This window comes from Nannospalax galili, unplaced genomic scaffold, assembly GCF_000622305.1.
Source record: "Nannospalax galili isolate Female #2095 unplaced genomic scaffold, S.galili_v1.0 scaffold384, whole genome shotgun sequence".
Taxonomy (NCBI): domain Eukaryota; kingdom Metazoa; phylum Chordata; class Mammalia; order Rodentia; family Spalacidae; genus Nannospalax; species Nannospalax galili.
The window spans coordinates 2,742,796-2,755,283 of NW_008352648.1; the positions used below are offsets into that span (position 1 = coordinate 2,742,796).

Here is a 12,488-nt window from a genome sequence, read left to right on the forward strand (position 1 = left end):
GCCTCCCAATAAATCTCTTTGGTTTTTAATAATTGAATTTTTTTTTTTTTTTCCCTTCTGTTTTCTTCCTAGGAAAAAACAGGTGGTAAGGTACGCCAAGGCCAAATCCAGAATAAAGAAGTGCTTCAGGAGTATATTGCAGGTGCAGACACCATCATGGAAGACCCTGCTACCAGGGATTTTGTAGTTATGCGGGCCAGGATAATGGCAGCTAAGTAAGTGTTCACCAAGTGCCAGGTATCATTGTTTGAAAATTCTGGCCCCAGAAGATACTTAACCAAAAGACTGTGGTACGCCAAGGCCAAATCCAGAATAAAGAAGTGCTTCAGGAGTATATTGCAGGTGCAGACACCATCATGGAAGACCCTGCTACCAGGGATTTTGTAGTTATGCGGGCCAGGATAATGGCAGCTAAGTAAGTGTTCACCAAGTGCCAGGTATCATTGTTTGAAAATTCTGGCCCCAGAAGATACTTAACCAAAAGACTGTTTTCATATGGCTATCAGTCATTCTTCTTCATACTAGTTACTAAGAAAAGTTTAAAACAAGTAAATATTTAGAAGTTTTAAAAGTAGAATTTAGTTCTGGGGCTGTAGCTTAGTTGGTAGACTGCTTGCCTTCCATGCAGAGGGTCTGATCCCCAGCACTGTGTAAGCCAGGTGTGGTGACACACTTAAACTCCTAGAGCTTGGGAAGTAGAGCCAAGGATCCGGAGTTCAAGGTCATTCTTAAGCTGCATAGAGAGGATGAAGGCCAACCTGGACTACATTAGATCCCCATGTTCAAAAATAGTACTTGTGTATTCATGAAGATGTTAGGAGTTAGACCCTTATGGGGAAATGTCTGGCTTTAGTAGTAGAAATTTTACCTCAGATAATTTCTATAGTATGGCCTTTTTATCCCCTTTAGGTTATTGGGTGCACTTTGTTGCTGTATTTGCGATCCAGGTGTAAATATGGTAACCCAAGAAATTAAACCAGCAGAATCCCTTGGCCAGTTACTACTCTTCCATCTGAATTCCAAATCTGCTTTACAGAGAATTAGTGTTGCTTTGGTAATCTGTGAATGGGCTGCTTTACAAAAGGTAAGCTATGTCCCTAAAGTTATAAACTGTAAAACCAGTTTCCATTAGCATGTAGGATAAGAAGTAAAAAAATTTCTCCAGAAACACCTAACAGTGTTTGGAAAATATTAAATTATTTTGAACATCTATTTTCCATTTACTTTTAACTTTAAACTTTTTTCTTAGCACTTATATTTGTACTTATGAGCTATGTTCATATTTAGGCTTTACTCTTTATAGTCTGTCAAGAAAGCTCCCTGTTAAATCATGAATGTAGTCCAATCTCTGGGTTACATGTATCCAGGTGGTTTTTCATTCCTCTGTGTATCTCTCAGGTTGCACCTTTTCAGTGTTTTTGTGGTTTTGAAGCTCTATTTATGTGGGTAGTAACAAGGGCAGAAGTTGTAGTCACAAGAAAAAGAAATCTCCATATTTAAACTCAGATTTTCATATTTCCAAATCAAATTCCCTTCTAGCCTCTTTAACCTTAAGCGTCTATAAGATGTGCAGTTTTATGTAAGACTTGCTTCTGTAAATCAAAGAAACTTCCTGCTGGTTTTGTTTATTCCATTGAGTGGAATTCTGGAAATTTAACTGTCTGCACTTGCTGTGAGAGTTGCTTGTTACTGCCTCTTAGCAGTTTGTCAAGGATATGTCTAAAAGTAATTGAACAATGCTTTTTTGCAATTGAGACCCCTGCCTTGCCTCTGGAAAGAAGCAAAGCTTATCTGTCTTTTAGTCAGGACTCTGTGCTGGAGAGGCAGTGATGCTGTGTTTTTGTGCCTCTCAGACTCAACAGCAAGTGTTGACAGTTCGGTTTCTGGACCCTCACAGAGCTTCTCTGGATTTACTCTGTGAAGCCCAGGCTGATCACCCAGAGCCCACAGAATCCCTCATGGCTCACCACTGAGGCCATTCCCCCTCTTGTTGGGGCAGGCAACAACCAGAGAGAGTGGGAAGGGTTAGTTAAATTTGGGGGCAGGTAAGTAGCTTTTAAATTATATATCCATTTCTACAGTACAGCATGTGACGCTGTGGCTAAACTGTTAAAGATATCTAATAATGAATTTTTAATAAATTTTTAGTTAGTGCATGCCAGATGTTGATTTCTATTTTATAGCAATGTACTTTTAAATCTCTGATATTTATTTGTATGTGTAAGTTTTTAATAAATTCAGAATACATTAAGAATAATTAGGTTGACATTTTAATGGACTTATAGTAGTTACAGGTGCATGTCCAGTCATTCATATTAAAATTTAGAGTAGTTTGGCTGTACCTTTTCTTTGTGTAACTATTCTGGGAGACAGCAGTATGGATTGAGATCAGTGGAAATTTAGAATTTGGTTGTCTACAGTGAAGATTTATGCATCTCTACCATTATGTTTCTGTATATGCCCTAAATATTGTTCTGTTGTATTTTAGGAATGTAAAGCTGTTTCCCTAGCTGTGCAGCCACGTTTACTTGATATCCTTTCAGAACATTTGTATTATGATGAAATTGCTGTTCCATTCACACGAATGCAGAATGAATGTAAACAGTTTATATCATCATTAGCTGATGCACATATTGAAGTTGGTAATAGAGTAAACAACAGTGTTTTAACAATAGATCAAGCTAATGACCTGGTGAGTAAAGAAATAATTTCTTAATTTTAGATAGAGCATGAAATAAAAATTAAAAGTCATGAGGTGTCACCACAAAAAGCATACTAATTTGTTGAATCTACCTATGGCTTGGAAGCCTGTCATCCATATTCTTTAGAAAGGACATGGATGTTGTATTGAATTTTCTTGAAATTAAAGGATGGGGATTGCTTAATCTTCTTGGAAGAAAGTTGTGAAATTTAGCTATTTCTCCATCTTGCTTAAGATTGGAGAGGATAGAAGCTCCTCTACGATTTCTTGAGTATTTGTCCTTTCAGTGTGCACTGTAAACAGGCCGAAAAAAAAGTAGTACATAAAACCTACTCGTGTACTCAGCAGATAGAATAGAAAAAGTGAGAGAATTGCACAAACAACAATAGACACTTTACTAAGTTTGCCATATCACATATATAAAAGTATCTCTGTCTTTTGGGCCACCAATCCATCTAATGTTTTGGTGCATTTCCAAGTAAATTTCAGATATTTGTACTCATTAGGTAAAGGCACAGATCTTCAGTGGGCCATTTATTGGATTTTCACAAATACATAAGCCTGCAAAACCGAAATCCAGTCAAAATAGAGAATATGCTATTATCACTACTTTCAATTAATCCGTTCTTATCCTTACCCTGACATAACTATTCTTCTAATTTTTCCCATTATAAATTAATTTTGCTCATTCTAGAACTTTTACATAAATGACATCATATATTGTACTTTGAGCATAAGGATTTTTTGGCAATATTTCTGAAATTCATCATGTTTTGTATATTAGTAATTTATTTTTATTACTGGGTTTAATTGGGTTGAATAGAGTATACCACAACTAGTTTAAGCCATTCTCCTGTTGATGAATACTTGTTCTGTTTTGAGTTTTTGGCTATTGTGAACAAAGCTGCTAGAAACCCTTTTTTATACAAATCTGGGTAGACATACAGTTTTATTTTATTTTTCTTACATAAATATATGGCAGAACCGCTAAATCATAGAGAGATAATGTTGTTTTATTTAAACAAACAAAATCATACATAGCAGTGTAGGGGTATAGCTTAATGGTAGAGTACTTACCTAGCTTGTATAAGGCCCTGAGTTCAATTCCTTGAACAAGTAAAGAAATTTGAAAAAAACTTTTTTACACTATGAATCTTTTTCTCAAAGTGGTTATATCATTTTGCCCCCCACTACATAATAATTGTGATTGTGGCAATGATGTTTTAATTGACACATTTTCTTTATGGCGAATATGTTGAACACCTTTGTATCTTGTTGACCATTTACATATCTTACCTTCTGAAAGTTTTTCAGCTCTTGGCTCTTGTCTATTTTTAATTACGTTTGCTGTTTAGTTGTAAGAGTTCTTTGTATATCCTGGATTCCAGTCCTGTCCCAGATACATTGCTTTCTTAATACTTTCTGGTAGTATGTGGTTTACCTTTTAATTGTCTTACTGGTGTCTTTGGGTTTTATTTACTTTGGGGGGAGGGTGTTGAGACAAGGTCTCACTATGTAGTTCTGGCTGGCCTGAAACTCCCTATGTAGATGAAGCTGGTCTTGAACTCAAAGAGAGCCAACCACCTTTGTCTCTAGAAGTGCTGGGGTTAAAGGCATGCACCACTAGGCTCAGCTTATCTATTATGGTTTCTGCGTGTATGATGCGTGCATGTGTATGTGTGTGCATGCGTGTGCACGTATACACATGCACACATCATACACACATGTGCATACATTTGGAGGTCAGAGAAAAACTTTTGACAGTTGGTTCTCTCCTGTTATGTGGGTTTCAGATATGGAACTCAGGTCATCATGCTAGTGTGGCAAGTACTTTTAACTGAGCAGTCATCTTGCTCACCCTTGTTGTCTTTGGATAAGCAGATATTTTTAAATTTTCGGAAGTCTAACTTACCAGTTATTACTTTTTTTGGTCTTTTTGAGACAGGGTCTCCCTGTAGCCCCAGCTGTCCTGGAATTCACTATGTAGACCAGGCTGGCCTTGAACTCACAGAGGCCGCCTGCCTTTGCCTCCCAAGTGCTGGGATTAAAGGCGTGTGCCACCATGCCCAGCTAACCAGTTATTGCTTTTATGGTTCTTGTGATCTAAGAAACTCTTTCCTAGATCTGAGTGGTAAAGAAATTTGCATATGTTTTCCTTTAGCATAGTTGTTGTTGGCCTGGAGAGATGGCTGAGTGGTTAAGAGCACTTGCTGCTCTTGCAAGAGTACCTAAGTTAGGTTCCTAGCACCCATGTGGCAGCTAACAACTGTGACATAACTCCAATTGGAGGGCATCTGATGCCTTCTTCTGGCCTCTGTGGACGTTGCATGCTTTGTTGCATCTGCATGCAGGCAGGCAAAATGCTAATATACATAAGATAAAAATTAAAAAATAATAATAAAGTTTTGTAGTATTCACGTTTATGTTTTAGACATCACGATTTTTTCCCTCTCTCTCCAGTGATAGATTTAAATCTAAGCTCCTGTATTCCCTGGTGAAACTACTGTTCTTTTTCTATTTACCGTTCTGTTGGTTTTGACTCAGGATAGAAGAAAAGCATAGAGACATCAAAATTCTGGAGGAGGGCGTTGAGGGGAGAGTAATTTTGAAAGGTGCCTTAGCTAAGAGCCTTATGTACCTTTCATTCCTGTTTTCTTCTCACCTGACAGGTACATGAATTTCCATAGAAAGAGGCATTTCTCTCTGTCTCTTTCCATTCTTATGATTTAGTTCTTATCCTTAAACAATGCTGTCTATTCTAAATTGTTTATGTTTAGGCATTTCTACTTGCATTATCTTATTGTCATTTCAAGTTTAATCTAAAACTGAGGTTTTTTTCACCCTTGCAAAACTTGTCAGCATTTTCTGTCAGAAAGTCTCATATGTTTTCTTTGTTTCTTTTGTTACAGCCCAGGCAGAGGTCTTGGAACTTTGTGCCTAGGTCCTGATTCTTTTCTTAAGTCTACAGAGAGTTCCATGCAGTCCATTTTATCCCGTAGGCTGTGCTAAGCTAATTATAGCCCTTCAGTGCCATTCTGACCACATCCTTACCTACTTAAAAAAATTTTCAGACAGGCGTGGGTTTACGCATATTTTTGTTGTTGTTTTCTCATAAGTTCTATTTATTTATTTATTTATTTATTTATTTATATATATATTTATTTATTTTTACACCCATTTCCCCGATAGCACCCTCCCATAGCCTCCCTCCCCCGACTAGAGCCCTTATACTCTTGATATCCCTGCTACTGTCTGCTGTGTTGTCGACACCCCCAGCACTTGCCCTTTTGGTGAATCTAGTCAGCCTATCTAGAGGTTTTTGTTTTAGAGGGTCAGCTGTTCCTCACCTACTGGTAATCAGTTGTCAGTATTCCTTTGGATAAGATTGGGGTCTGCTATTCATTTTCCCAGTTCTATGCTGGGTTACAATCTGGGAATCCCTTTGGCCACCCTGGCCAACAACTCAAAAGAAGGTATCTCCTATCTGGCATTGTTGCTGTTATATAGCCTTTAGCTATGCATATGGACTCTTAAGAAATTATATTGACCCCTTTAATCTTTGGTTATACTTTCCTTTTGGGTGTTTAAGGCCATACAGTTGGTCCAGATAAACCAATTTATTTTTACTCTTAAGGTCATTTGAGGATCTGTTCCTCAGGGGTGACATGGGCTTGGGAGGAGCCCCTGGCTCCTTTCTTTTACCAGTTCCGCCTATGTAAAAATAAGTCAAAGGTCCTGCTCAACCATGGTCAGCTTTGCTTGGAAGCATGGAGGACATGATTCCTCTGTGTTGACCCTCATCTTTATAGACTGGACAGTCTTTCAAGTCCATCTGGTGGGGTTAAGTAGTTCTACTGCCTCAGCAACTTGCCTTATCTAATGTTAGATTATCCCTATTCTTTTCTTAATATTTCTCCCCCACATTGATCTATTTTTTCTTTCCTTTTCTCTTTCTTTTCTTTTCTTTTCTTTTCTTTCTTTCTTTCTTTCTTTCTTTCTTTTTCTTTTGGTGCATTAAGACATTAAATCTTACTCATCTTTTAGCATTAGTAAATATAGGTTAAATGAATAGAAGTTGCGGTTATTGAAAAGCCTTTCCTCAGTTGTCTGTAGTTATGGAAAGTTGACATAGTCTACTTAGGACAGTGTGTAGAAATTTTTAAGTGTAACAATTTCAAATAAGTCTTGAATATAACTTCAAAACAAAGTAGAAGATAGAAGTTATATGTGATTTTTTTTTTTTTTGGCCATTGTTCTTACAGCTACAATTTAAAGTCTTTTATTGATAAAAAAAAATAAGATCTTATGTAATTGCTTTGTTTTTTATAATAAAAGTTCAGCATTATCAGTGTTGTCCATGATGGAATTGGTAATTCTAGGTTTTGGTGCAAGCCTTTAATCCTAGCACTCGGGAGGCAGAGGCAGGCAGTTTTCTGTGAGTTTGAGGCCAGCCTGGTCTCCATTATTGAATCCAGGCCAGTTGCTGCTACAGGGAGACCTTGTCTCAAAAAGCACCACCCCCTCAAAAAAAAGTTAGGTTCTTAGCTGGCTGTGGTATCACATGCCTATAATTCCAGCATTCAGGAGGCTGAAGCAGAAGGATTATGTTTGAAGCCAGCCTGTACTACTTGATGAGAATGTCTCAGAAAAGAAATTCCCCAGCGTGTACCAGCTTTTTTAATCAATAAGTATCCGACTGTGTCTGTTTGTGAAGGCTCTCAATAATTGTATTTACCTAACAAAGATTACTATTTTGTTATGTAACCAATATATAATCTTTGTGTACATGAATATTCAGAGCAACATTATTTGTAATATTCAAAAGGTAAGAAGAACCCAAATGAAGAAAGTGTCAATAATGCTACAACATACACGAACCTTGAGATTATTGATGAATGAATGATGTATGATGTATGAATAAAACCCACAAAAGACTTCTTATATTGTGAGTTCATTCATGTGAAATATCCAGAATAGACTCTGGCATAAAACAGGGAAGTAGACTCCTGAGGACTAGTGAGATAAGGAGTGGTTGCTGATGGATATGAAGTTTCATTTTGGGTTGATGAAAGTGGTGAATCATTCTGAATATACTAAAAATCACTGAATCATGTACTTCAAATGGTTTAATTTATGGTATATGAATTGTATCTCAATAAATTTAAGATGATTTGAACAGTCTTATTGAGGCTTGTAGGTTGGTACAGCCGTCTTTGAGTTTTGTACACAGTCTATAGACAAATAACGAATGACTTACTGCATGAGTTTTCTTTTTGTTTCATCTTCTGTCACCTAGGCATTTCTACCTGAAAGGAAATCAAAGAATGAAAATAATTCTGTTCATGACACTTAGCCATCCAGCAAACAATTACTCTAAAAGTGTTTGAGTTGAGAAGAAGTCTGAATTTTTATATTTGTATTTGCTTGTAGCTTTTGCATTTTACCAAGTAGGTGAAGTTAGGTATATTAGAGAATAAATGTTTTTAATTATTTCAAGAGAATATGTCTTTTCTTAAAGAATATAATGCTAGTGTTAAGTCAGGTTAAAGTAAACTTTTAGTTGGGATGTGTAGACATTTAGTTTATTAAGTACTAAAATAATACTGTGTAGCTTCAGCAAGTGAAAAAGAAAACTTCTGTCTGCCGTTTAAGAGTTGCAGGCTGTTTGAGGTTGTTGTAATAATTTTTTATTTTTATTTTTTTTTTTGTTAGGTAACTACTGTTTTTAATGAAGTCACATCAACTTTTGATTTAGATCCTCACGTGTTACAGCAGTTAGATAGTAAACGACAGCGGGTCCAGATGACAGTGGCAGAGACCAACCAGGAGTGGCAAGTGCTACAGTTGAGAGTCCATACTTTTGCTGCATGTGCCATTGTGAGCTTGCAGCAGCTTCCGGAGAAATTAAATCCTATCATAAAACCACTAATGGAGACCATTAAAAAAGAAGAGAATACACTGGTACAGAACTATGCAGCTCAGTGCATAGCTAAACTTCTTCAGCAGTGCACAACAAGGACACCCTGCCCCAATTCAAAAATCATTAAAAACCTCTGTAGCTCTCTGTGTGTGGACCCGTATCTAACTCCCTGTGTAACATGTCCAGTACCAACACAAAGTGGCCATGAAAATTCTAAAGGTATATATCTAAACCCTTGTTTGCATAGAGAAGGAATTGATCATTTAAATTTGTTTTCATTTGATTATGGGTATAATTTAAGCACAGGTATAGTTCCTTTTAGAAACCATGCCTTGCTCCTACCCCCCATTTCCCATCCTCAGAAAAACCTTGGTTATAACAAAATTGTTGCATCAGTTTGTATATCTGCTAATCAGTCATAGCCCCCTTAAATACAAATAAGCCATTTGTAGAACTGAGGTAAGATGCTGAATCTGTGTTTTCCATTCCATCACTTTGTCAGCCATCACTGTGTGGCTTATTATCACAAGGCTGGAAAACTAGTTGTATTAAATATTCATAATTTGATTCTCTAGTACCCATTTTATGAGGTAAGTGAACTCTATTGGCAAGTAATACTAAATAACCAAGTATTCTATTTTTATGTAGAAAATTTTTATATAAAACCACTCTTACTATACAATTTTTTTTTTTTTTTTTTTTTTTTTTGTCTTTTTGAGACAGGGTTTCCCTATATTCCCAGCTGGGATTAAAGGCGTGCGCCACCACGCCCAGCAACAATTTTTTTATAATGAAGGTTTTAGGAAAAAAACTAAACTAGTCAAAATGTAATTTTTTTTGGGGGGGGGGGTCTTTTTGAGACAGGGTCTCCCTGTAGTCCCAGCTGTCCTGGAACTCACTATGTAGACCAGGCTGGCCTCGAACTCACAAAGATCCACCTGCCTCTGCCTCCATTTCCCAAGTGCTGGGATTAAAGGCATACACCACCACGCCCAGCGACAAAATGTAATATTTTTATAACTGAAAAAAGTGAAAATGAAATTTCCACTTTGAATCTTAATATAGAAATGTAGCAGAGTCTCATCTATGTGTGAGGCAGTAGTATTTTGCAGTGGCTAATGCTTTTTTGAATTCATGGTGAATATAAACAATTCTTTTAGAGATTTGCTTGAAATAATTTTTGATGTTTCTTGTGCCTAGGCATAAGAATTCATTACATGTGCAATTTCTCATTGTTTACGTGATTCTATAACTTCCATTGTGTTCAGTATAAATCCTGTGTAGACAGTTTTGCTATTATTTCATTGTCTAACAACAGCAAAGCCCTCTGTAGCAATTGAGGCCTTACAGAGTTTAAAAATTATGTCTCTTTTGGAGCAGGAAACATTTAGTTACCTATATTTTAACTAAATGACTAACTTATTCCTTATTAGGATCCAACTCAGAAAAAGATGGCATGCACCATACTGTCACCAAACACAGAGGTATTATTACACTCTATAGGCATCAAAAAGCAGCTTTTGCCATCACAAGCAGGCGAGGTCCTACACCTAAAGCAGTGAAAGCTCAAATAGCAGATCTTCCTGCAGGAAGTGGTGGAAATATCCTGGTTGAACTTGATGAGGTAAATGGGCTTTTTTTTTCTTTGAATGCTTTTGCTTTTAAAAGACAAAAAAAAAAAAGAAAGAACAGAAAAAAATACTTGGTTTATAGATTGAGAACTATTATTAGCTTTCAGAACTGTTTTTTTGTACTTATAAGTAAAAGAACAGGTACCAGTAGCTTTCTGAAGTATTCTAGCAACATGACCAAAAAAAAAATAGCAAACTTCTTTAAATTTCTCATTCCTCTTAGGATTTATACCAATTTAACTTACCTCTCTAAGCAAGAAGCCCTCTTGATCATAGGTACATAAGCTATTTATAGATGTGACCTGATTTGCTCTCACAGTATTGACTGCAAAGAAGATAATAAAGAGCAGTAATAGCTGATTTTTCCCTTTCCATCAGTGTCAATAATTCCTATTAATATTCTGAGAATAATTTTACAAATGTCCATTATCACCTACTGTTTAGTCACCCAGATGTTCTATTAAATGTCTTTTACTAGGGTAAGGATCTGAGTATCATTTTCCATGTGAACAGCCAGTTATCTCACTGTTGAATCTTTTCTTCCCTCATATTTAATGATATGTCTGCTTCATATTTGTGAAGATTTATATGAGTTTTCCATTTCATTCTGTTCTGCATTGCAAACTACTTTAAAATATCTGATGATTTTCCTCCTTCCCTCCATCCCTCCCTTGGCTTTCAACTGACTGTGTAGCCAGGGATGCCTTGATCCCTGATCCTAACCTTGACTTCTGATCTTTGTGCCCTGACCTCCCAAGTACTAGAATTATAGTTCTGTGCTACCACACCAGGTCTGTGCAGTGCTGGGAGTCAAACCTAGGACTTTGTGCATGCTAGGCAAGCATTCTACCAACTGAGCAACATCCCTGGCCCATAACCAATGTTTTAAAAAGTGCTTAAAGCTGGGTGCGTTCTTCACATCTGTAATCCCTAATACTTGGGAGACTGAGGTAGGATTACAAGTTTGAGGCCAGACTAGGGCTACATAGAGTAGTTCCCCCCACCCCCACCTCCCCAAAAGAAAAAAAGTCTCAAAAAAATAGGTTGGTTTTTGAAATTTCAGTCTTTCAGTTACAGTAGTCTTAGTAGTTATAGAATTCCAGGGCTGGGGATCAAAGCAAGTGCCCCACTACTGAACCATAGCCATAGCCTTCACAGTAGTAGTATTTTGTTTTTTTGTTTTGTTTTTTGTCTTTTTGAGACAGGGTCTCTCTGTAGGCCCAGCTGTCCTGGAACTCTGTACATAGACCAGGCTGGCCTCGTACTCAACAAAGATCCGCCTGCCTCTGCCTCCCGAGTGCTGGGATTAAAGGCGTGCGCCACTACGCCTGGCCACAGTAGCATTATTAATGAAGGAATGAATGTTTGTTTGTTTTGTCTTTTTGAGACAGGGTCTCCTTGTAGCCCCAGATGTCCTGGAATTCTTAGACCAGGCTGGCCTCAAACTCACAAAGATCTGCCTGCCTCTGCCTTCCAAGTGCTGGGGTCAAAGGCATGCCCCACCACGCCTGGCCTTGTTTTGCTTTTTTGAGACAAGGTCTCTCTGTACAGCCCTAGCTGACCTCAAACTCATGATAATATCCTGCCTTCTGATTGCACCACTCTGCTTAGCTCTTCTACTTTACTTTAAAAGTGTGCATGTGTGCATTCTTTGACAAAGAAGGCAGTTTTATGACTAATTGCATGACTAATTGCTGCTGAAGAAAAAATTATCAATCTTGGAGCTGGAGAAGTGGCTCAGCAATTAAGAGCAGTAACTGTTCTTACAGAAGACCCAGGTTTGATTCCCAGCACCCACATGGCAGCTAACAACTGTCCGTAACTCCAATTCCAAGGGATTGGTTGCCTTCTTCTGACCTCCCTGGGAATTGTACAACCCGGGTACACATACATAGATTCAGGCAATATACTCATACACATAAAGTAAAAATAAATTAAAAAAAATTTTTTTAACGTTATCACTCTTGGGGTTAGCATAAACATGATTTCATTATTTCCCTTAAGTGACTTTCAATAAGATAAGGAGAGTTCATCTCAGTCATCTCTGCTGTTTCTTTGGGGCAGAGAAAGAAAATGCCACTGATGACTGTCTGTAGAAACTTGCATGTATCCTTTTGTTTCTTACTCTATTCCTTATTTTACTTCAGGCTAAAAAGTCTAGTTAGGAGTTCTAGACCTGTGTGAATTTGATTCTTGGTGAATGTTTACAGTTGTAAATACATGCAGTAATTTTTTT

General features: G+C 37.3%; 1 protein-coding gene across 2 annotated transcripts in view; it reads left to right on the plus strand.

The window, feature by feature from the left end:
- Btaf1 (B-TFIID TATA-box binding protein associated factor 1) overlaps positions 1–12,488 on the plus strand; it is a 112,776-nt gene that overhangs the window by 70,168 nt on the left and 30,120 nt on the right. The window contains exons 17-22 of one of the 2 annotated variants that reach the window (XM_029554328.1): positions 73–100; positions 301–415; positions 910–1,084; positions 2,489–2,692; positions 8,414–8,840; positions 10,055–10,245. In XM_029554328.1, the coding sequence (XP_029410188.1) occupies positions 73–100; positions 301–415; positions 910–1,084; positions 2,489–2,692; positions 8,414–8,840; positions 10,055–10,245 (1,140 nt within the window). Of the gene's footprint in view, positions 1–72; positions 216–300; positions 416–909; positions 1,085–2,488; positions 2,693–8,413; positions 8,841–10,054; positions 10,246–12,488 lie in introns of both variants that reach the window. The other variant, XM_008849604.2, reaches the window with a different exon arrangement.